The 24,693-nt window shown below is 41.3% G+C and overlaps 2 protein-coding genes and 2 long non-coding RNA genes across 11 annotated transcripts; 1 reads left to right on the top strand and 3 right to left on the bottom strand.

Annotated features, from left to right (window-relative positions):
- Positions 1-71: 71 nt before the first annotated feature.
- Positions 72-7,375, bottom strand: smo (smoothened, frizzled class receptor). Its single transcript, XM_061762134.1, has 12 exons — positions 6,580-7,375; positions 5,601-5,800; positions 5,316-5,525; positions 4,824-4,996; positions 4,541-4,760; positions 3,728-3,851; positions 3,564-3,656; positions 3,366-3,474; positions 2,959-3,144; positions 2,733-2,881; positions 2,413-2,547; positions 72-1,764 (listed from the first exon to the last, which is right to left on the bottom strand). Exons 1-12 carry the CDS (start codon positions 6,836-6,838, stop codon positions 1,193-1,195), a joined length of 2,430 nt encoding a protein of 809 aa, XP_061618118.1. The 5' UTR covers positions 6,839-7,375; the 3' UTR covers positions 72-1,192.
- Positions 7,376-9,032: 1,657 nt separating this feature from the next.
- Positions 9,033-15,038, bottom strand: tspan33a (tetraspanin 33a). 2 transcript variants are annotated; one of them, XM_061762155.1, is made up of 9 exons: positions 14,902-15,038; positions 13,278-13,486; positions 11,876-11,933; positions 11,636-11,763; positions 11,487-11,561; positions 10,820-10,915; positions 10,617-10,745; positions 10,371-10,529; positions 9,033-10,305 (listed from the first exon to the last, which is right to left on the bottom strand). In XM_061762155.1, exons 2-9 carry the CDS (start codon positions 13,383-13,385, stop codon positions 10,204-10,206), a joined length of 855 nt encoding a protein of 284 aa, XP_061618139.1. In that variant the 5' UTR covers positions 13,386-13,486; positions 14,902-15,038; the 3' UTR covers positions 9,033-10,203. The 2 variants fall into 2 exon arrangements, with proteins under 2 accessions (XP_061618139.1, XP_061618138.1); XM_061762154.1 differs by having other exon boundaries at positions 10,371-10,745.
- A 78-nt stretch (positions 15,039-15,116) lies between these two features.
- LOC133471965 (uncharacterized) lies at positions 15,117-24,001 on the top strand. Of its 6 annotated transcripts, none has more exons than XR_009786503.1 (7): positions 15,117-15,256; positions 18,143-18,215; positions 22,227-22,318; positions 22,385-22,876; positions 22,961-23,091; positions 23,311-23,695; positions 23,798-24,001. It is a non-coding gene; the product is annotated as an uncharacterized LOC133471965 (long non-coding RNA). The 6 variants fall into 6 exon arrangements; XR_009786505.1 differs by having other exon boundaries at positions 22,224-22,318; XR_009786502.1 differs by having other exon boundaries at positions 22,227-22,876.
- On the bottom strand, positions 19,601-21,301 carry LOC133471960 (uncharacterized). 2 transcript variants are annotated; one of them, XR_009786457.1, is made up of 9 exons: positions 21,196-21,301; positions 21,051-21,128; positions 20,874-20,945; positions 20,739-20,806; positions 20,536-20,658; positions 20,239-20,368; positions 19,957-20,072; positions 19,797-19,887; positions 19,601-19,689 (listed from the first exon to the last, which is right to left on the bottom strand). It is a non-coding gene; the product is annotated as an uncharacterized LOC133471960 (long non-coding RNA). The 2 variants fall into 2 exon arrangements; XR_009786458.1 differs by having other exon boundaries at positions 19,601-19,685.
- Positions 24,002-24,693: the final 692 nt, after the last annotated feature.

The raw sequence follows: 24,693 nt of genomic DNA, 5'->3' as shown, positions 1-24,693 counted from the left end.
GAGAAACATTGGACTAAGGTACCAACCACAAACCTTTTTTCTGTCCCCATGTGGCAAGTATAGCTAAAGGATGAAAAGTGAATGATTACATTTATTCACATGTAAAAACAGGTACAGCATCATAAAAGTGATTTTTTTTTTTTTTACAGTCGTGAGGCAACATGGACAAATAGACAAAAACAACAGCTTTTAAATCTTTTCAAAGCGCACAAAAACAGAATGTGGTGCTTTTAAAGGGCCAGAAAACAATTACCATTAATATGATTTGTCATTTTATTTGATCGTTTATGGGGCATTTAATTTAATGCAGCTACGAATATAAATACTTCTGTAAACTTCTCACAAGAATAGCTAATAATGTCATACAATTGTGTCAAAAAAGGTGAACTATAAGGTCAGCATTATTTGCCCACAGTGACATGAATAGAAACAACATTTTGGTTACAGCGTATAGTGACAGAATTGCCTTTACTCATCCCTTTTTTTCTTTTTAAATCAAACAGTTTTATATATAAATGTTTACAAATAATACCCATTGTGTGACATTTATGCACAGCTAGTATATACATGGTCACAAGTGAGACATTGTGAAATAGGGAATGCAGTACATGGGTTTTGTGTAGATATTTAAATAATTAACAGAAAGTGAAACATTGCTATATGCATCATTTTTTTAATTATTATTTCGCTAATTAAAAGAATACTACAACAATGTAGTTTGATACTTTACAAGACAATAGTGTATTTTTTCCTTCCATTATTAAATGTATCGTAAAAAGCACCATTGATTAAAGTTACTACATAAACATTTGGAGTGTTTTTTTTGGCTAAAAAGTGGGCGTGGAGAGGTTTAAAGAGTACAGAAGACAGTAATTATTCAAAAATAGTTTAGCCTACTTTAATGGTAACCTGCCATGTCACAAGAAATGATGATGCTGTTCTTTATTTTTCTTCTTCAGAATAATCAATAGTATATTCTTTCAAGCCATTTTTTAGCTGCCTCATTTGTGTTCCGTCATAAAGTTGCCAATGAAGTTGTATTGGACTTGGCTTTACAAAAATATGTATTTCCTCTTTATCCCTTTCCTTAAAAATACAAAAAAGCTTTGTTCAATGTAAAAAATAAACATAGGTGCACTAAGGAGTTTTGAAAGTATCCAGCACTTTTTCTTTAGCTTACTGTCAGTGCAATTTAGAAGTCTGATTCAGCGTCCATAAGCTCCGCCTCCATCAGGTTAGTCCGCGAGTGGATGGGGCCGTAGCCGACCCCCCGGCCTGCGGGCACCCTCGCCACGTGCGCCATCCTCTCTGACAGCCCCTCCTGGAGGCAGAAGGAGGTACTGGGCGGGCAGCGGGGGCCCAGGCCCAGGTCCTCCGGGCGGTCCGAGAACTTGCCGCGGCCGTAATTGCCCCGAACGCTCTGATAGGGCGGGAGGCGGCCCCGCTCGTCGACGGGCGAAGGCGGAAAGTCCGGATAGGATCCCGGAAGGATGTCGTCCTCCAGCATCTGCTGTTGCCGCTGCTGCTCCCGCAGGTTGGCCACCAGGCTGGGGTGACAGGGCAGCTTGGGGAGACGGGGGACCGAGCTGCGGCCAAATTCCCTCCGGGGATAAGCCTGGTGGTCCACCGCCGCTATCGCCGCCTCCTCCGCTGCTGCACGCGTCTCCTTCCTCCTCTTCTTTTTCTTCTTCTTCCTCTTTATCATCTCTGGGGAGATTTCAGCCTCCACCATCCACAGCCTGTTCCTCTCCTCGGGGGGAGGAACTATGGAAAAAAAAACCAACCCAAAATAAGTCAGTCAGAATTCAGGAACAGTAGTGGAATGTAACGAAGTGCAAATCCTTAGTTACTGCATGTAAAGATCCTGTAACATGAATTCAGATGTCTTTCTAAATACAATTATACAGGCTTGAAGATAAATACTGGAAACATTTGCAAACACTGAGAACTATATAGTACTCAATTGCACGCGTGTCAAAGAGAGAAGGCGCAAGTGCCAGGAGGGAGGAATTATTTTAAAAAGTCCAAGTTGACAGCCAGCGTGCGGACCGGGGCTTCGGGCTGGCGTGGTCGCTTTAGAGCGCCCTGTTGACGCGGTGGGAAAAATCGCCACGGGAACCCGGCATGATATATTCCAGCCACCGGAGGTTTAAAGAGGATATATTTTTGCTTCTCAAACACATATTAAAGTTATGTGTAGGCAAAAGAAAGACGCGAAATGAACTGGCATCCATTTTTCCAGAAACGTTCTTTTCTTTTTGCTTTAATACATGAGTACATTTCAGTCTGTACTTAAGTAAAGGGGTTGAATCAGTGCTTCTACTAAATATCTGTATTTCTACTTAAATTAAGAGTGTGAGTGCTTTTGCCACATCTGGTAAGGAACAATCAAACAGTGCCACAAGTTCTCACCCGGCGTCCCCGTGGGAGTGACCGAGATGTCCTGAGGCAAGATGGCGCCTCTCCGGGCCACCATCTTGGTCACATGCTGTGCCCAAGCCGACGACATGTCATTGGACGGCTCGTTGATGTCGAAGTTGATCCCGGCTATAGTGATGAAAAGACATGGGCGTACATTTTGCACCAATGTAAACAAATAACACAAAGTAGGGAAAAAAAAGCCGTGATTACATTTCCTATGTTGATGCAAATATCTACCACTTAGTTATTGATACTTTACACCAAGATGGGATGTCTAGATAGTTTCTCAGTAGTGTGAATTACATCCTTACCAACAGGACAGTCATGTGACATGGTGTGCATGCTGAACGACAGCTCCTTCTCCGGGTCGTTGTGCAGCTCCTTCCGCATGGCGAAGGCCTTGGCGATCATCTTGCTCTTCTTGATCCTCTTGGGTTCGTTGTCGCTGCGCCCAATGATCCTAAAGGAGGGGGAAATAAAAAAAACGTCTTCAGCTACTGCAATGGAGAAGAGAGAGATTTTACGTGACGTGCTTACTTGCACCAGGTACGCTTCCAGATGAGGATCGTCGCTTTGGTCCACACCCATGTGCTCATGGCGATGCCAGTCCCAAACATGGAGAAGAGGTTGATTTTCTCCACCATCAGACTGGGTCGGTTCTTAATGGTGCACTCTGGGATGGGCTTGTTGGTCTGGGAGGCGATGGTGACGTTGGCTTCGCACCTCTCGGGCATAACAAAGCACTTGTTATAATATATGTTACAGTGATTCTCAAAGCGTGGTACAGGGCTGCAGCTATCGATTATTCTTCCGATCATCCCATCGATTAATCGGATAAAAATTAAAAAAATGTTTAAGTATGTGTGACGGTAAAAGGTGGGAGTATTTGTTAAGGTGGTATTTGGTGTAAAAAGTTTGAAAACCACTGACGAAAAGAAACATACAGCACGTATTCCCTGAAGCTCCTCTCCCATTCTGCCTGGTTGAAGAAGTCGTAGAAGTGGCAGCCAAAGGTGATGAAGACGAAGCCGAAAGCTAAGAACCCAAATATACCTGACAAGAATACAAGCGCAAGATGTAGTTTTAGAGGGTTTGTATCGCCAAACAATGATGTAAGCTTCATAGGAACTTTCAAAAAATACCAAGTCTCAGCATCGTCTCATTGATTTTGCTGGCCGCTTTCTCGCTCAGCAGTCCCGGGTGGTTACTTTTGATGGAGAACAACGTCATGACACCTACATGGACAAATGTGCTCAGTGCACTGGATGACTGCACAAGGGGCGAGCCGGGATTTGATGGGACTGACCTCGAATGAGAAAGTAGCCGCCGACCACGAGCACCACTCCGATGGGCGCCAGCACGAAGCCGGCACGGTATCTGTAGTTTTTGTAGCCTACAAAGCAGATCCCGCTCACCGAGTCGCCATCCACCTGAGCATACATATTCGATAAGATCTAAGATGATCAAATATCGAAATATAAAACCTAAATAATATATCATTAATAATACATGTAACATTACAAATATAATAGTATTTAAATCCACAAACCTTTTATACCACATAGCATAAACATGCAATACAAATTGTGCCTGAATAAATACTTGTAAACAAACAGTTCTAAAAGATTAAATGCAAATGTGTTGCACTTAAAAGTTAAATACAACTGAACTCTACTTAACAAATGTACTGTACTGGATTAAAAAAAAAAATGTTTCCGCCACATAACTTAACATCAAATTATCCACAGTCTAAACATTAACACTTTGCTTAAATATAGAAAAACAAAAAACTGAACTCAATAATCATTCAATTATTGGACATAAAAGTGAAATCAAAATTATACCTTAATAAGTGTCTGTAAACAAACAGTTCTTAAATATTAAATGAAAATATATAGTTCTTTAAAAAAAAGTTCAACACAACTAAACTGTACATGACAAATGTACTATACTGGATAAAATGTTTTTGAGCCACATAACGTAACATAGCATTACACACAATTTGAACATTGAATTCAGTCACGTACAGGTACAACTAGAGTGAGCTGTTTATATTACCAAAATGTATAAATAATAACTCCGAAATAAAGTCTTCCTAAGAAGAACGTTCTCGACGTACCTCAGCAATGGCCAAGATGGCGACGGTGAGGACGAAGGGGATGGACCAGGTGACCATGTGGAAGTAGGAGGTGCGCCCGGTGAGCGGCTGCTGGGTGGTGCCAAGCGCCTTGAAGGAGGTGTGCCAGGCGTAGGTCAGCATCACGAACCAAATCACTCCCGACATGAGCGAGTAGTACACGATGATGAAGATGGTCACGCATGACAAGGTCTCGGACGAACTGCGGGGGAATCAAATTTTGAATTCCCGCACGTCCTCGGCGGATGATCTGAGGGAGACTTACGAGGGCTCCCCGAGTCTCATGGTGTTGTCGCTCTTGCACACGATCTCGTCACGTGCGCCGTCCAAAAACTGTGCCAGCCAACCGATGCTGCCCACGAAGAAGCAGGTGTTGATGTAGAAGAGAATGACGGCGGGGTAGCGGTTGGAGTTCTTCCAGTCGGCCAGAAACGTGGCCTGAAGACAAACAAGGCTCAATATCGCTATCGAGTGCTTTTGGTGCCTTCATCAGAATCACTCAGTCGTGTGAATAAAATGCAGCAAAATAATTAAGCTCTGAGGGTTGATTTAGAAGTGACAAAATATTTGCACGCATATCTTTCATTTTAATTATCATTTTTTTGATTGTTTATTAACTTTAAGATTAGATTGAGTCACGAGAGGTGCTCGGCCATTCCCAGTTTGGGAATTCCTGTTTTAGGTGAGCAAAAACATATACGTATGGCAAGCCCTGTTTAGATCGTATGGAGTAATGGACGGAAAAGGAAAAGAGTACCAGGGTGAAGAATGTGCAGAGGAGGGTGATGGTGCCAAAGTAGGCGATGTAGGCGTGCATGTCGTCGTGCTCCTCTTCGGTGAACAGCGGGTTGTCGCACTGGATGCCGCAGCCTTCCACGTCCTTGTACCAGCTTGACTGGATGTCCGTCTTCACCAGCGGCGCCTCGCACTGGCCCGACGTGTTGAACTTCAGCTTTTGGACCTCGTTCTGCGACACAAAGTCAGCCCTTCAAAGCAGAGTCTAGTTGACAAAACGGAGGCTTGTGCCATCGATTTGGCTTACCGAGCAGCCTACTGGGAATTTCTCGCATTTGAGGAAGTTGGGCCAGCCGCGCTCCTGGTCCACGATGCTGCAAGGACGACGCGTGGCCAGACACAAACTCTGACTGGGCAACTCCACTCGGCCGTTGTCACACTTGGGCATGTAGACGGCGCAGAGCAGCGGCTGGATGACGGACCAACAGCGAGGAGCGTTTCGCAAACCTGGGAAAACGAACACACAACATCTCATCCTTCTCAGAGGTCCTCTAACTTTTAAGGTAAACAAATAATTAGTAATTATTTCTCCCAGTACCGCCATCATCACCAACATTAACATAAAAGGAAATACAACTGAACTGTATTCAAGCAGTGATTCTTTCTCATACCACACTTATGAGTTTTGTAATGTCTGTAACGGTTGATACAGTGGTTCTCAAACGTTTTAAATCAAATATCACCTAAAAAAAAAAAAAAAAAAAAATACTTGGCTTTGCAAGTATGACCATATTAAAACATTAGTACAGTGCTAAGAGATTAAATGCAAAGTTATTCTACCTAAAAGTTCAACACATCTTAACTGTACTTAACAAATGGACTGCACTGGATTTGCAAAACAAACATTATGCATCATTTGAACATTTAATAAAGTGATTCTTTCGCATACTACTAGAGGGCGCCCGCGTACCACAACTGCTACACGTACAGTACCACACTTTGAGAATCACAGAGCATGTTCTCAACGTTGACCCCCCCCCCCCCCCAAAAATATATTTCCAGATTTAAGCACACAACATCCAATCAGATTGCAGCAGATTGACGACATCCTCTATGCTGCACGCGGCCACTAGAGGGCATAAGTACATGACATCTGTGTGACGTGCTGTGATACGTTGACATTTTCCAGATGGAATTTCCAGTTTTCCTTCATAAATCCAAACATTTGCCCGTCAGAATCTATTTATAGACGTCTACTGGCTGTAATTGGTGTATTTCAAACTCACCAGACCACATGGTCAGCTTCTCAAAAGCCTCCTCCTGAGAGCTGGAGTCTTCTGCCAGCACCAGGGACGTGTGCGTGTACGGCAGAGGTGAGCCCAGGCATGTGTTGTACTTGAGCGCCTCGCACGTCGTCGTCGTCTTGCATTTGTCCTCAAAGATGGTCGCGTTGGGGGACAGCAGCGCGGCGCCGCTACTGCAGCAGGCCAGCACGCACAGCATCCCGTACAAGTCAACAAAGGCGCTCCAAACTTGGGAGGACATCTTGGGATCGAGAGGAGGGGGTACACGGAGAGGGGGCGGCGGGTGGGGGACAAAATCGTGCAAAAATGACGATAAAGCTGAATCCGGCTGCTTTACTGGTGAGATTGTTGTCGAGGCCCGAAAGGCATGTTTTCTTTGTTTGTTTGCAGTGAAGATCCGAAAAGATGAACACACGTTTAAGGACGATCCAAAGTTTTTCCTCCCCGAAATCCTCCGTAGTCGTTTCCCTTTGGTTCGTCTCCGAATTCCATCGTTAGGGGGAGAAAAAATGCCAAAAAGTGTTCAAAATGATTTAAATCGACAATGTGAGGAAACAAAAAGTTAGTAGTTGGTGTTTTATTCAGGGGGGAAATGTTGAGAAAGTTGCGGATTCGCCCTCCCCCCACATCCCAAAAATCTTGCCATGAAAAAGTGTAACTGGAGCTCCGAGTGTTATGCGCATGCGCCACCCACTTCTTATCCTCCACGATGACCCCCGCTCCACCTCATTCTCATCCCCTCCTTTTTTAAGCTGCAGTAAAAATACAAATGCATCTATTTCTCTCCTTATTCCAATGGAATCCTGCTGTTGCACTGAGTCTTCCTCAGTCAGTTTTCCAGCTCTGTGGAATGTTCAAACGGGGAAACAACAACTCCAGACCCTTCTCCTCCCATCCCCCATCTGCTCAGACAGGGGGGGAAATGTGCTTCATGGCAGCACTCCTTAAAAAAAAAAATATAATAATAATACAGTACATCAATACATGCTTTACTATAAAAAAAAAAGTAAATAGAAATCAAGGATTTGAATGAAGACAGAAAAAAACAACCATCACATAACAAATTATATAAAATCTGTCTTGTTTGTCTTTATTTTGTTTTCCAAATGGTTTTTTATTTACATTTAAATATATAATAAATGAGAATCTATTTATTGTCTTACCTGGGTAAAGGTTAAATAAATAAAATGAATACAAATAATAGACATTTTTTCTCTTGATTGTATGCAATTGCATGCAAAAACAAATTAACCCCGAAGTTTAGAATGTTAAAAAAATATGAATGAAATTTGTATTATAATAATTTAAATCTAAAAAATACATACCTGTAATACATTTATAAAAAATACAAAAGGAATAAACATTACTTCCATTAGAAAACAAAAATGTAAAAAATCTAATACAAAGCATATACATTTTCCAAGAATATCTCGGTCTGCTAAATAAGCTGACCAAAATACTAGAAACTCTTTGATTGTTCAAAACTCCAACCACAATAACATAACATGTTTTTTTAGCCTTGCTTGCAAGATATTTTACTGTAAGACAATATCGTTAAACGCAACAACTGCCAGCCACTAGCTGTTGAAAAAGTATATTTTAGTGCATTGTATCAGTTAACACTTTAAAAATATATGCTTAATATTACTATAAGCCACAGTAACGTTGTGCAGTTTGAACGTTAACACTGTGCTTGAATATAAGGGGGGAAAAAAACAGTGATTTTATTAAACTGCTTTACACTTAAAAGTTACGTATATAAAATTTCTACCTAAATAAAAGTTTAAAAACAAACAGTTCCAAAAGATTAAATGCAAATGTAATGTACATCTACTTCAAAGTTAAATACAACTGAACTGTACTTTTCCCATTTCTGGACAGGAACAATTAGACACAAATATATTTAATGGCATTTAGTACAAGGTATGTTTGAATTGCTGGAGTGAAAACACAAAAGGGAGATGATGACAAGTTCAACGTTCACTGCGGTTGTGTTGTTGTGTCATTCATTTGGACGGGAATGGATGCACACCACTTTGTTTCCCTAGTGGTGAGCTGGGAGGGAAAGTGTGAGCGTGTGTGTGTCTGGGCCTCTTTGCTACCACCTCCTGCTTGAGTCAGACGCAGAAGGAAAGAAAGGGAAAAAAGAAAAAGAAAAAAGGACCACACACAAAGTGAAACTCAAGGCCAACTCACTCATGCACATACACACACACACACACACACACACACACACACACACTCCTTCAGTAGCGATACAGTGTAGGCGTAACACAGAATCATCATGTTTAGATAGTGTTGCGAATGTTTTCATTGGCTCGCTGGAGAGTTTGAGGGCGTTTTGTGTTGTCTTTCTATCTGCTGCGTCACTTCTGCTCTCAAACTTGACTTTAAGAAACAACGTTTGCAATTATAATGAGCCAGCATGACGTCAGTACAGTGAACCAAGTTTATTCAGTCAAGAAATGTACAGGTCTTTGTGTCTCTCTTTCACGAGAAGGCATTTTTTGCTCTACGTGGCACAGTAGAAGACTTAAATATACTTAATACGAAAACTTTTTGGGAATTGTAACAGAGGTATGTTTAAAATACAGCATCCAATATTAAAAATCTAAAAACACTCATGTAACATGAAATAAAAAGCATCAGCTGCAGCTAAAATCTTGGTAACATCGGCATTGCAAAACGAATTTCTATCAAACAAAAAAAGTCTGCAAAAATAACTCAGTCCCTTTTTGCACATATGCAGCATCACAGATGCCAACAAAACACACGTGCACATATGCTTGTTAGTCCACAGCTGCTAATACTGTACCCACCTAAAATACATTTCCAAAGACATGCAACACATATGCACAAAAACTAGGATGCATGAGTTTTTTTCTTGAGCCAGTTGAAAGTATGACAAAATACATTTTTCATACTTTCACTAACAGCAGTGGCGAGTTTAGATAAGGGGCAAGTGGACCAGTGGGCAAACAAGACCCACAAGATGGCACTGTAGTGAAACAATGTTTTCATACAGTATTAGTCATTTTATATAGCAGCGTAGTAGACAACGTGATGCTGCAAGGAAACTAATGATTTGTATTAGTTTGTTGTACTAGATTGTCTGTAGAAAACACACTTGACATTGAAAAAGGCACATGGTAGTTTTCGAGTACTGCAGTTTTTATGTAGCTGTAATGCCCCAAAAGGCACTCTATACACGGCCAGAACATCATTTATTTGGCTCGCGATATTTGGCATTGGAGCAGCGTTGCGAAATAGTCCCCTGGCAAGAAGTTGTTTTTTTTTGTCCTTAAATGCAACTCTGTTCAGTGGCAGTTTGTGAATCTTTATAACATAGCTTCTCAAAGTGGTGCTGAAAATAAAAAGTGCAAAGCTTAAACTGTCAAATCCCGATGACCTTACGAAGTGTATTGTGACTTTTGGGACAACCTGTATTTGCATCTACTTCCTTGTTGGGGGGGGGGGGGGGGGGGGGGGGGGGGAAATACCTTGACGCCATTGCATTAAATCAACTAGTTGTGGTCCAGAGAAGAGGTAAAAAAATTAAAAAAATCTTGCTGGTGTCGCATGTGCATGAGGGGCCGCTCGGATTGGTCATCTCCAGGGGTCGGCGCGGTGCCTGAGGTTGTAGTTCTGCAGCTCAATCTGATCTTTAATCTGGTTGATGAGAATCTGGGACAGCAGGATGCCCACCAGCTGCAAGAGGCTGCCTTTGTAAACCCACTCTTTGTGTGTGTGTGTGTGTGTGTTTGTGGTCTCACCTGAGGGATGGCCAACCCCAGTGCGATACCTCCCAGCAGGAAAAGGTTACTGTGGATCCAGTCCACCACTTTGTCGATGCATCCGTTGGTGTGGATGACGTTGCCGGCTTCGATGTATTCCACTTCCTGCACTCCTTGACCGCACATGGTGTTAATCACCTGCACGCGTGCGCACACACAAGCACACACACACACACAAACAGTTGTAAAACATGCTGTAGAAAATGGGGGAAAAATAGATGGGACCTTGTCTTTGGTACTGATGCAACAGGAGAAAGGGACAGAGCAGCGTTCCCGACTGGGATTGTTGTCAGTGCAGTTGAAGTACATGTTGTTGGACCAGTCAGTGTAGGTCACAGCTCCACAGCAACCAAACTGAGGATATATGATTTCCATTTTTATTGATTAAAGAAACACATCTTAGGATGACGCGTGAGGTCGTGACCGACTTCTTTCTGGCCAAAATCGATGAGGTTCTGCAGGTCGATGTCGTCTCTGTAGTGCACGATGGCGTTGTTGACCATTTGAGTCACTTTGTTTCGGGCCTGTTAAAAAAATAAAAAATAATCATTTGGCTGTCAAAAAATGTAAACATAGCAAAAGAACACGTCACGTTTGATGGAAATCAATACAAAAAAAGAAGTACTTTTTAGATTCAAGAGCAATTGAAAAAGATATTTACCGCTTGAGTGGAAATGAGGTTAGAAAAATTAACAACAGAGGGCGACAGTTCTCATTTTATTTCTCCTGAGTGGTGACTTGATATACTCCATATATTTGATATAATGGTAACTGAAAACCCTTGTAACCTTGTTCCATTCCAGCCTCTCCAAAAAACACAACAAAAATGTTGCAATGTGTTTTATAATAATACAAATAGCATGCTACAATATTGTTCTGTATAAAAACATACAGTAATGAGATCATTAATAGAATGAAAAACGAAACAGTTTTTTGCCACATTTTTTGGCTTCAATTCACTGGACATGGTGCCGCTCCTTCTGATGTGCACGCCTTGGTCACAGCTTCTTAGTAAGTCGCAGTAAGAAGTAATAAAACTAAAATAAAGAGAATCTCGAGGTCCCCCCCGCCCCCCCTTCTCCAGTGTCACCTTACCTTATCAGAGAAGATGAAACCCAGCACACCAGCAGCCAACTGAAGCAAGAAGATGATCGTCAGACTGATGCAGAACTAAGCAAGGAAGAAGAAAGAAGAGTGAAGATGTGCTCTTCTTGAATGACATTCATCAAAAAGGCACAACCTACAAACTGCAGCAGGCAAATGTTCTCGCGCAGCGAACCCACGCAGCCGCAGAAAGTGATGATAAACATGAGGACGCCGACCACCAGCAGCATCATGGCCGGATCCACGGTGAGACACGCCAACGCCGTCTCTGGGGGACGAGAAGAAAAGGACACGGGGGAGGGGGGGGCTCCATCAATTTATTCCTATTTGATTTAATAGTGGGAAGTGAGTGAGTGGATGCTGGACGCATGCGAATTTACCTGCATGCTTGACGACGCGGGCGTACACCCCAATTCCTATCATGGACATGGCGATGAGCTATATGTGGGAAGAAAAGAGAGATGAGGAGAACCTTGGCATGCAACTACAACTCCATATAAGAAGAAACGTGACAGTGAGGAGCATGTGTTCATACTTGTCCTGGGAGTGGTCCCATTGACGAAAACACTTAAGAATAACAACGGCGTTTGATTTAGCGCAGAGACCAATGCTCCCCCCCCCCCCCCATTTACAATTCAATAAGAGTCTCCATTGTGAATGAAGTGGACCCAGTTACTGTGCGGAATTACGTTCTGTCGAAGAGATGAAAGGTGGGGATGGGGCTCTTGGGGAATAATGTGAAATATAATCGGTGCAATGTAGGATTTATATGTTTTTAATTATCTGTTTCCTTAAATCTAATTATTATTTTCTGTTGCATTATTTTGGTTGATAATTTGATGTATTTTAAAGAAAATATTGTCAGTGTGTGTGTGTCATTCAAGATAGGACCATCACTGCCCTGCAAGTCATCATCATTATTATTATTTCTCATAATATATTGGACTTTTTAAAAAAAAAAAATTTTTTTTTATAGGAAGCGATGGCAATACAGGAAGATTACACACTTAGGCCTACAAAGATTGCTCTAATGTTGCCCATATAACAAAAAATGGTCATCTCTCAAGGCTGGATTGATGGATTACGCAGTATTTGTTCAATTTGGTATCCAACTGGAACTGACCACAATGGCAGCGAATTGCGATTTGGCAATATCCGGGAGGGCCAGGGGCAAGACGAACAACAACAGCACATTCCACCAGGGAGCGCTTCAAGTTTTTACACATTCTCGTCCTGTCCATGCATGACCTGCAGCCGCACACTCATGCTGGGCGTTAAATAAATGTCTCGTTCTAATCCAGTGGCAGTGTTCATATTGTGTGCACTTTTCCGCGGAACTCTCCCTCTTGAGTTTAATCTGTCATCCAAATCTTCTTAAAGTGAACAAACATGGACTTGGGACTCCATTTCACTTTCAGCACACTTATTTACTTTGAGCCACTGCACTGCTGTGATCCTGTGCAGAGTTGAGCCTGTGTGGAACATCAGCAGCACACTTAGTCAAAGCTTGAGTCCATATGCAACTCAATTCTCCTTATAGCTGTGTGATGAACAACAGCAAATAATAAATAAATACAAATAAAAATCAGCTCAGACATTTCATTAGGCACACTTCCACAATGTAATTCTGCTTTTACTAAGAAAATAATGCTGAGCTTTGACTGACTCATGATCAATTTCACAATACGTGCATGAGTCTTATAGTAGTTTGCGGTTTCTAATATTTTGACCCTCTCGCAGCCCAATGGGCTCACCAACATATTTGAACACCACCCGACTCACCCAGAAGATGAAATTAAATATGAAGAGCAGATATTTGACCACAGGGCTGACAAAGGAGAAGTCCTCATCGTAACGCCCAAGTGCGTCTCTTCCACGGCTCCCACACATGCTGTCACGCAAACATCAGCTTTTTAGGGGTACAAGTTCCTCCATGAAGGTGTGGAGTGTCTTTGCCTCCCGGTGGGACGCTCTCTCTCTCTCTCTCTCATCTGCTGGGAAAAGTGCAATGTCTCTGACACAGAAGGGGCGAGTCGGCAAAGTCACATGTTTCTCTCCTCGCTCACACAGGTGACCACGTGATATACCGGAGTACGAGTATGGAAGAGGTGATCAACTTCTCCTCACTCCTCCTCCCAAGTGTACCTAATAAAATTTCCAAAACGGCCAGAATATTAGGTACAACCTAGTTCTTTTTTTTTTCTTCTTGGCTCTGTGGTAAATAGTCTTTTAAAAGAGATGGACAAATGCCACGAGTGGCCAGTAGAAGTGTCACGGAGGGGCGACCAACTTTTCTCATCATTAAATATTTACCCTGCTCATGCAAATATACACACATTTGGAACAACCTCGAGCAACCCACCCAACAGCAACACACAGCATAAACACACGTTAACAGTTCATTACAATATTAAAAAGAGCAATAAGAACATGGAAATACATTCATTATTTCATGTTAAACTTACAAGTTAAAACAACAGTGACAGCCTCATTTGTTGTGGCGAAAATGAAAAATGAATAAACCGAAGGCTGGAGCTTGATGTTATCGAAATTACAAATTTGTGTATTGTTTCTTACTACTCGCACTTATTCACAATAACATATTTTCTCTTGTTATTTTTTGTAGATATTTTCCCAAAATCCTAAATATAATTAAAATGCAGATGCCAATGCACTTAAAGCAGCTCAGTGCGAGAGACAAATGTAGGGAATGAAACTTCTTGATCAACTGTCAAACTACTCAATGCTAGAATAAAATGAGACAAAAGGAAAATGTTGCTTTGTCAGTGAGCAAAATCGAGATGAAATCGTTGGTTGCTGAATCAGTCTGTTTCAAGTGGGGGAAGCTGCACATATTTGCAATAACTTGACAACTAACTGTTCACATAGACAACATACACAGATTCAAATTTCAAGAAATGCCCAATTAATATGATTACAAATGATAATAGTAAATACTCCCTCCTCTGGCTGATTAGTGTACTGCTCGCTTTCTGTTAGGGAGGGGGCAAATGTATTGATGTGACCGCAGAGAACTTTGGAAACATGTCAAAATGAACAAACATGCCCAGAACACAGGGAAGAAGAAAATAAGAGGGGAAATGGGAGAAAGAGAGGTCGCGTTTATGCTACTTTTGGTTTGTTCCACTAGGTGTCGCAACAGCAAGTTACTCCCATGATTGGTTTGGCAGTGACGATAAAGTAATGCAATGAAGAAAATGTTCTATTTTGCATTTTGAAAATCGTGTATGGTAAAGACAATGTTAAAAACTATTGCCATTCGACTTTACTTTTTTTTGTCAGCGTTTGTAAATCGTTGATGTGTTTCCGTCGTGTTTCCGTCGACGTCCGCAACATTTTTAGATGAGTAATTAAAAACTTTTAAACTTTAGATGTGCATACTCACGATTGTTTGTCCTCCAGTTCGTTATTCGCTACGTCGACTTTGTTTCAAGATTTTAAGTTCTCTCAAATGACCTGTGACCCGGAAGTGAAACACCGACCGGAACAGGAACCGGGGACGTGTATGGCTTTGCTTTGCGCGTTGTTTGTGTAAAATATTATTTCGTGTGTTCCACAAACAAGCGAAGCTATTTACGTTACGTTAGCGATAAATTACGTTTGATTTTTTTTTTACACGAACAGAGGCGTCCACGAAAACAAAGAAAGCGTATTGTCTCCACGTCGGCTGCTGTTGGACTCATCACCTGCACGTCAACACGCCAGCTGTGGAAAAAGTGGCGACATGTCGTGAACGACAGGTAAGACGTGCTCAACTTATTCACGTTTGCACTGCAATACTCCTGTAAATGTATAAAAAAAAAGGAACAATCGTCTTATATTTAACATGTTCTTCAAGTGACTAGATTCGATCAAAACATTAAGTGATCCTTCACAATCTAATGAGACTCAATATTAATGCTATACCGTATTCCCATTAACGTATTTATTAGTCCACCTGGCATAAAAACGAAAAAAAAAAAACCAAAACTTTATGGCTCAAAATACAAATATAAGTATGTGGTGAAGAGGTTTCTGTCACGTTTTTGGGCAGTGTACTGTATGTACAGGTATGTCTCAATAAATTTGAAAAGTGTGAAAAGCTTAATTTTGTGAGGCATTAAATTAAAGAAGGGAAACTCAAATAGATGCACTACACCCCAACAGAGTTAAATGGTTCATGATTTAAAAAAAATAAAAATATATAGATACAGCAAACGAAAACGCAAAATTCACGATCTCTGGAAACTACAATATTACACAACAAGCAATCAAGAAACTAAGAAACTGATTATTAATGTAGATATCAGGCAGGAATTTCCGCTCTGAAAAGTATTTCCCTCAGTGTTAAATGAATTTATATACTGTATGAGTACTGAAATATATTAACTTTTCTACCATATCCTAATTTATTGAAATGTACCTGTATGTATTTGCTCTTCACCGCATTTCTTGATTAATAATGTATCTTGGGTAGCGGTGAAGCGGTACTTTCATGAGTTTAGAATGCATTTTTGGTCGTGAATAAATTCCATGATTTCTTTGTAACTTAAATAGTTTATTTTTTCTGTGCTTCAATTTCAGAGAACTGCATACATAAAAAAAAAAAAAAAGTATAAAATTGGGGTGTTCTAAATATTTTGACCAGGAGAGTCGAAATTTACACTTCTTGATAAAAAATGTATCTTGGGTAAGACCGAAATAAATTTAACTTCCGACTCCTTTTTGGACAAGCAATACATGGTGTTATAATAAAATGGAATATTTATATTGTCCCTGTGGACCATGATGTTCGCAGATGACATTGTGATCTGGAGTGAAAGCAGGGACATCACGCACCTCCTTAAAATCAGAAAACAGAATTGGCAAAGGTGAATCCATAGACACAGATATTTTTGATGACAGCACGTTAAAATCTCTTATACTGGTACTTTGATTGATGCTGCAACTGTGTCCGCTGTCACAAGGTTGTTATAATAAAAACATTCAAATGACAAATATTAAACCCATAAGTTATTAACAACTATGATTATGACTGTCCCACGGTAATCTTGACAAAATTTTGAAAATATGGAAATTCAAGCAAATTGTCCTGGATGTGAACTTTTATAGGTTGGCAGCTCTGCATTGGCGTGGCTAAAATGATTTACAAATAATCATTTTAAAAAAATGTGGTGTTATATGAAAATATATATTTAAAATGTATTTAAAAATAAATTGGTGTTATTTTACTATTGTGTAAGAAAAAAACACTTCCATTCATATGTAGGCTTTAGAACACCCAAAATTTATGCAGTGAAATCTAAACTCGACTCATTAAAGTAACCACCTTGGGCAGATACAACAGCTGAGCACACTTGTGGCATTATCTGTAATATATAAATCAAATAAAAAAGTTATTCCCAAGTCCCAACTTGTGGCACTTGTAGGCTGTGTTGCTTTCACTCTTTTATCTAGTTTAAAGTTGTACCTAATATTTTGTCCATTTCGGACACTTCATTAAATATGCATTGGGGGCGGGGCATAATTGGTACCCACTTCATGAGGTACCTTTGGTTGGTGGCCAATTCATGAGGCTGGCAACTTCCTCCTCCCAAGCGTACCTGTTGAAGTGGCTTCCAATTGACTCCAGCTGAACACACTTGTGGCATTATGTCTGAAATGAAAATCAAATCTTCTCCAGAAAGTCCCGACCAGCTCTGTTGTGGAAGTTCCCATAACTGTGTGGCTGTTCATTGGACTTGAACTACTTGACTTGCAATTTACAAAAAAAAAGGCATGTTCTCAAGCTTTTGACCAGTAGTGTTATTTATGGTCAAAGGTTTTCGAACATGCAATTATTATTATTATTATTTTTTGGGAGAGTTTAAAGTCTGGAGCCTGTGTCTTTTTGCATCACTTTGAAATGTGGATAATTTTTCACTTTTGGGCAACCTTGCCTTATTTTTTTCATTCTCTGGAAGTTCATCACATCTTAGGTTGTACCATTTCAATATATTCACTGGATTCGAACAACTTGACATTGAATAAAAATTGAAAAAAAATTGGCATGTTCTTAAACTTTTGACCGGTCAAAAGGCACAGTCTCCAGACTTCAACTTTAAAGTGCCACACAGTCATGGGAAGAACTTTCTGAAGAATGTTTGATTTCCATATTCGAGATGATGCCAATGTCTGTTCCATCTGCACAAGGTGGCTACTTTCATGAGTTTAGAATGCATTTTTGGTCGTGAATAAATTCCATGATTTCTTTGTAACTTAAATAGTTTATTTTTTCTGTGCTTCAATTTCAGAGTAAAGTGAGAACTTGAACTGCATACATTAAAAAAAAAAAAAGCATAAAATTGGGGTGTTCTAAATATTTTGACCAGGAGAGTCGAAATTTACACTTCTTGATAAAAAATGTATCTTGGGTAAGACCGAAATAAATTTAACTTCCTACTCCTTTTTGGATGAGCAATACATGGTGTTATAATAAAATGGAATATTTATATTGTAGATTCATTTTTTTCTGGTTTTTTACTGCATGTTGGAAGTAGCTTTTAATTCTCTTTCATTGCCTTCTTGACTTAAAGTGAAGTTTTTATACATGTAAAGTGGCACATGCACAAGAAAGTCACTGACTGCTTTTTTTAAATTCCTGACAGGATCGAGGAGGTTTTGAGCGGACACGTGGACGGGTCTGCGCTACGATGACGAGGACAACCTGCTTTTGGACAGGTGTGTTGACTGTTTTCATGCAGAGGACGCCAAGTTGTGTGCTTGAGGAGGTGTCTGAAGTCACTCGGCCCTTTCTCGGTGTGCTTTGACCTCTGCTTCTTGTACTGCACAACACGGACACGCAATAAGAACATCATTCAATGCTTCTGAACATCTGCTTTTAAATGACATTGGCGCAGCCCAAATAACTTTTTTTTTTAGTAACATGGTGTTGTTTTACTAAGTTATTTCAAAATGCATCTAATTATTTTTTGGGACAAAGTTGGGAAAATAACACCAAATTAGATTTAAAAAAAATATAATTATTAAAAAACTAGGTTGCTGTTATTTGAATGTTAGTTTTTTTGCAACTTGTTAAAAGCACATGAATAGAACCATTGAATGATGTTCTTGTTGTGGGTGCGTGCATGTGCGTAGTACAGGAAGCTTGGCTTTTGCAGTTGGTGCGTGCGCTCACGTCAGCGACATCACACACCTCCTCAAGAGCACAACATGGCGTCCTCTGCCTTTAGCTGCTTTCATGTACAGCCTGCCATCTAGTGTTTGTGCAAATATAATTTCATTGCAATAATGGTTTCAGATTGTAAAGGAAAAAAAGTTTTTTTTGTACAAAATCAGGGTGAACTGCGCCCTCACTGAGTTTCAACTCAGCAATAAAACACTCTTTTTCCAGTTGAGCAATATCATGTACAGCTTTTTTTTTTTTTTTTACAATTTGATACCATTATCTCAATGAAAATTTACAAAAAACACTGGATGCCAGGCTGTACATAATGAAAGCACACGAGTGACACTTTGCAGGTACACTTGGGAAGAGTAAGTTCTACTCCTCCCAAGTGTACCTAATGAAGTGGCCGCCAATGTTCGCATATTTCATACTTTGTGAACATTGGCGGCCACTTCATTAGGTACACTTGGGAAGAACTTACTCTTCCCAAGTGTACCTAATGAAGTGGCCGCCAATGTTCGCATATAAAGTGTGCATACTTCATATGCGAACATTGTCGGCCACTTCATTAGGTACACTTGGGAGGCGTAAGTTCTACTCCTCCCAAGTGTACCTGCGAAGTGTCACTCGTGCTTTAAGCTTTCATGAGATACACTTGGAAAGAGTAAGTTCTACTCGTCCCAAATGTACCTAATGAAGTGGCCGCCAATGTTCGCATATAAAGTGTGAACATTGGCGGCAACTTCATTAGGTACACTTGGGGAGGAGTAGAATGTACTCTTCCAAGTGTACCAAATGAAGTGGCTGCCAATTTTTGCATATAAAGTAGGAAGTGTATGCAAATTTGTGGGCGTGACTATGCAAATTAATTTGCATACACTGTGGGGGGGCCCACACGCACTTTTTGGGTGTGTTGTGTTCGAAGAATGAAATCAGACAAGTTTTTCAACTGTTTTATTTTTTTGCAGAGTAAAAAGCAAACTTTTTTTTTTAAAGCTTACATGACGATCGTCTTCTTGTCACTGCCTGGTGAAGTAGTCGGCCAGTGGGAAACGATTGTAGACCAGCGTGCGGATCACAAACAAAACGTCAACTTGTGCTGCAAATGTTTTTTGACATGAGATGAAACTCACCAGTGATGAAAAGGGTGTGAAATTTGTTTTCTGGGATTGTCAAGTGCTCGCACATCTGCATTGCCAGGATGCTGACCATGTTCCCCAGCACCTGTGGAACAACAACAACAACAACAAATTTGGTAGAAGTAAAGACTGGAGTCAAGCGCAAAGAGCTTACCGTTAAAAGCATCAACTTCAGTGTTGGATGACAGGTCCACTTCACCAGGCAATCACTGACTGCTGTTGATCGTCACCGGTCATCGTGAGGAGAGCGTGGACCGGTGTGTCGTGACCCTGGAAAACAAAGACATCCGTGAATCAAACCTTTATACCCAACATGGTTTTTTGTAGCAAATTGTTTGCAATGAAACTTACAAGGAAAGGATGTGCGACTGAGCCCTTGCAGGAAGCTGAACAACAACAAATTTGGTAACAGTAAAGACAGGAGTCAAGAGTTTACCGTTAAAAGCTTCAACTTCAGTGTTGGATGACAGGTCCACTTCACCAGGCAGTCACTGACGACAGTTTCCTCGTTGCTGTTGATAGTCACTGGTCATCGTGAGGAGAGCATGGACCGGTGTGTCATGACCCTGGAAAACAAAGACATCCGTGAATCAAACCTTTATACCACACATAGTTTTTTGTAGCAAATTGTTTGCAATGAAACTTACAAGGAAAGGATGTGCAACTTGTTTTTTCTGCGGCTGAGCTCATGCAGGAAGAACAACAACAAATTTGGTAGAAGTAAAGAGCTTACCGTTAAAAGCTTCAACTTCAGTGTTGGATGACAGGTCCACTCCACCAGGCAGTTACTGACAACAGTTTCCTGGTCGCTGTTGATGGTCATCGTGAGGAGAGCGTGGACCGGTGTGTCGTGACCCTGGAAAACAAAGACATCAGTGAATCAAACCTTTATACCCAACAGTTTTTTTGTAGCAAATTGTTTGCAATGAAACTTACAACGAAAGGATGTGCAACTTGTTTTTCTGTGACTGAGCCCTCGTAGGAAGCTGAACATGTTCCTCATCCTGTGGAAGAACAACACCACGTTTGAGCAGAGAAAAGTCACAATTGTGGAGAACATTGTGAGCGTACCAACAGCGCTAAAGTTGGCTCCTCAAATTCATCCCCCACTTCGGTTGTCACCTTCTGGATGTTGTCCTTCAGCTGAGGAAGAGGAGGGTACCAGGATGAGAGGGAGGCCTGGACCGGAAGCCAGCCTTGCATGCAGAGTCAAAACCAAAAAGCAGGAGAGTGATCTTCAAAACTTACTTTCAGAGTTGGTTTGCAGCTTACATCTCATCATGGTGGACAGGAAGTTGATCATGATGCCATTTCCCCCACCACCACCTACAACAGCAACAACAAACCAAGTACTTGCATTCATCAAGTGTCTCTGCAACAGATCAAGTCAGACCTTAACGAAAGGAGATTGCTTCATGAGTCAGTCCAAGGTGCGTGGTGATGCTGGACTCAGGTTCTCCAAGATGGGCGACATTTCTTTGACCAGTTGAAATTTACTGTGCAAAACAAAAGTCTTATTTTATTAAAATACCATTGAAGCTGAATTAAATTTATCATGAACATGCATGCTTTGTTCTCGTTGAGGACCCCTCGTGCATCTTGTTCCTCTCGCTGCTCTGGATGGCTGTCAAGACGTGATGTGATGAGTGGTTGCTGCAAGTCATCTCAGGTGTCCCTTACCCTCCTTCAGAAGATTACCTTTAACACAGATGGACATGCAGGAGGAAAATGGAAAACTGAGGCCAGAATTTCTAAAAGACATCTGTTAAAGTTTTGCCATACAGCACATTTGACAAGAGAAGAAACCCACCAGCAATGAAGAGGATGTGACTTGGTCCAAGTGCTCACATTGCTGCATTCACAGGAAGCTGAGCATGAAGGAAGGAAAAACATTTGATCAACATTGTGATGATTGTGACTTTACAGAGTGGACTGTAAAATGTGGACACCAGTGCAAACCAAACTTGTCCCCAACCTCTCTGGCTGCTCCACAGTTTGGCTTCAGCACCTTCTAATGTAGTCTTCCAGCTGAGGAAGAAGACATGCAGAGTAAGAACAACAATAAATACTTATGTTGTAAATTTGCATAAATTTCTCCTGCAGATTAAAAATGTTGCACCTGAGTCCACTAAAGGTGGAATGACCGTCAGTCAGCGTGACGACCAATGTGTCGTGAAGAAGCCAAAAAGACATCTGAGAGTCAAACATTAACCCAACATAGTTATGTTTTTTTTATATGAAACAAGAGACACTGAGCACTCACAGGAAGTTGAACATGTTCCTCAGTCTCTGGAAGAACAAACATTTGAGGACAAAACTGAACACAAGATGGACCAGTCACACTGCTAATCAAGTTTATTTTCAAGTCTCAACAGCATTTCGGACCTTCTGCACATTCATGTAAAACTTGCTTTTGCCCAGCAGGTGCAGGATCTTGGGGGGGCCAGGGTGCTTCTCCTCCACGATGGCTCTTGTTCTGGAAGCCGCCCTGCACGCAGAGTCAAAAAAACAAACAGGTGAGCACTCTTCAAACTGCAGAAGAGAAGGATGTTAAAATGTTTAAGGCAATCTTTGTTTTACAGCGTGTCAAACCCAGCAGACGTGGAGACAGGCGAGCCTCATACATCTTGTTCCTCTCGCAGCTCTGCATGACGTCAAGACTGCACACAAAAAGCAGGATGTGAGGAGTGGTTGCTGCAAATCACCCTCCTTCAGAAGATTGCCTTGAACACAGATGAGCATGCAGTAGGAAAATAGTCAACTGAGGCCAGAATTTCTAAAACAAAGACATCTGTTAAGTTTTGCCATACAGCACATTTGACAAGAGATGAAACCCACCAGCAATGAAGAGGATGGGACTTGTTTCTCTCTGGGACTTTGTCCAAGCGCTCACAGGAAGCAGAGCATGAAGGAAGGAAAAACATTTGAACAACATTGAGATGATTGTTCAGTGTATTCACAGAGTGGACTGTCAAGTGTGTGTGGACACCAGTGCAAACGTCTCAAACTTGTCCAACTCCTCAGGCTGCTCCACAGTTTAGCTTCAGCATCTTCTGATGTGGTCATCCAGCTGAGTAAGAGATGACAACATGCAAGGCAAGAAAAAGAGTGAGATCAACAAATACTTATGTTGTAATTTGCATTTATTTCTCCTGCAGATTAAAATAAGTTGCACTTGAGCCGACTGAAGCCGGAATGACAGTTTCCTCATTGCTGATGACCATCACCATCAAGACGAGCGCGTCGACCAATGTGTCGTGACCTCCCTGAAGAAGCCAAAAAGACATCGGTGAGTGAACCAAACATTGTGGTTAATTTATGTTTTGAGATGAAACAAGTTTTTCCTGCGACGCGGAGCACTCACAGGAAGTTGAACGTGTTCCTCAGTCTCTGGAAGAACAAGAACACAGAAAACTGAACCAGTCAAACTGCAAAATTTAGTTTATTTTCAAGTTTCAACAGCATTGAGGACCACTTGCATAGTCACGTAGAACTGTTTTTTGCCCAGCAGGTGCAGGATCTTGGGGGCCAAGGTGGCTCTCTGCCACAATGGAACTTGTCCTGGAAGCCACCCTGCATGCAGAGTAAGTAAGCAAGTGACTGACTGAAGCTTTGGTGGAACTGAAGAAGAGACAGGTTTAAAAACTTTAATGGCAATCATTTTGTTTTGCGGCATGTCAAACCCAGCAGATTTGGTGACGGTCAGGCTCGTACACGATCTTGTTACTCACGCAGCGCTGGATGAAGTCAAAAGGATGTCCGTCTTTGACGCAGATCAAGTCAGACCTTGAAGCAGGAAATCTGCTTCACTCGTCGGTCCAAGCCGGGTTCAGGTTCTCCAGGGCCAAGATGCTTTTGCACCACCTAGTGGACATGAGCGAAGAGTAGTGAAGGTAACTTACCCCGTTGGGGGTCCGGATTGCAGCTCTGGAGGAATGACAGAAGAGAGAAATATGTTAAACTCAAATGTTTATATCAGCCGTTTTGTTTTACAGAGTGTTCAAACCCAGCATCTCAGTCCTCAGGCAGCGGCGCTTCAAGTGGAGGTTGTCATAACTGCACACAGAAGCAGGATGTAAGGAATATTTGCTGCAAAGGCACAATCTTCTACCATCACCATTGGAGATGAATGCATTTTGGGTGTTGTGACATGTTCCCACCTTAATGATGTCATCACAGGAATAAATCTGTTAGCTTTTGCAACATGGTAGCTCATCATTTGCTGAAACAAATTGAGATATTTTTTGTGTGTACGAGTGTGCGTGTCTCACCAGTGATGCGAGCAGGGCTCTCTAAACAAGAAAGACACAGTAACATAATTAGCAACGTGACATTTGGTCAGCATGTGTATACAAAGTCGAGCTGCAATAAAAACTTCAAGACGTCATGCTGTGAAAGCTACAGAAAGTCTCTTTGAAGTAGATCTTTTAGAATCAGTTTGGCCGCTTAAGACTGAAGCCTGTGGACAGAAATTAGACAATTATGAACACACACAGGTACAGTTGTTATAATTCGGTTAAATTGAGAATATGGCAACCTACCTCCCACGAAACGGCGCTCTTCTCTAGATGTTGGAAAGGGTTGGAGCCAATACTTTCATGATCAAGTGCAATGCATTTAGGCATTTATTCATTGCCATACAAGTCAAATAAATGCGTTTGTGTCATTTTAGCAGGCACTTGACGTTATTTAACTTCATTCAGGCAAACGTGTTCGTTCGCATGTTAACTAGTTTGATTGGCACGCCGAAAACATGAATTCGTGTTAAAAGTTGGCAAACCAAGTTGAAATGATTTGGCAAAAGAAGAAGTTTGAAGACTGACCTTGTGGAAATGTGTGGAGAGCAGCAGCGGCGTGAGGACGACGGGATGCTGTCAGCCGCTGGAGAAAG

Source organism: Phyllopteryx taeniolatus, chromosome 22 (assembly GCF_024500385.1).
Source record: "Phyllopteryx taeniolatus isolate TA_2022b chromosome 22, UOR_Ptae_1.2, whole genome shotgun sequence".
Taxonomy (NCBI): domain Eukaryota; kingdom Metazoa; phylum Chordata; class Actinopteri; order Syngnathiformes; family Syngnathidae; genus Phyllopteryx; species Phyllopteryx taeniolatus.
Note: the sequence above shows the minus strand (reverse complement) of the source record. Positions and strands in the feature narration are given on the sequence as shown.

Excerpts from the sequence above, each read along its gene's own strand:
- smo (XM_061762134.1), bottom strand. The coding sequence starts at position 6,838 with ATGTCCTCCCAAGTTTGGAGCGCCTTTGTTGACTTGTACGGGATGCTG. Across the intron at positions 4,997-5,315 it reads TCTGCACATTCTTCACCCTG|GCCACGTTTCTGGCCGACTG; the intron begins GTACTCTTTTCC and ends GTTTGTCTTCAG. Across the intron at positions 4,761-4,823 it reads ATGAGACTCGGGGAGCCCTC|TTCGTCCGAGACCTTGTCAT; the intron begins GTAAGTCTCCCT and ends ATTCCCCCGCAG.
- tspan33a (XM_061762154.1), bottom strand. The coding sequence starts at position 13,385 with ATGTGTGGGAGCCGTGGAAGAGACGCACTTGGGCGTTACGATGAGGAC. Across the intron at positions 11,764-11,875 it reads CCGCGTCGTCAAGCATGCAG|AGACGGCGTTGGCGTGTCTC; the intron begins GTAAATTCGCAT and ends CTCGTCCCCCAG. Across the intron at positions 11,562-11,635 it reads ACATTTGCCTGCTGCAGTTT|TTCTGCATCAGTCTGACGAT; the intron begins GTAGGTTGTGCC and ends TTCCTTGCTTAG.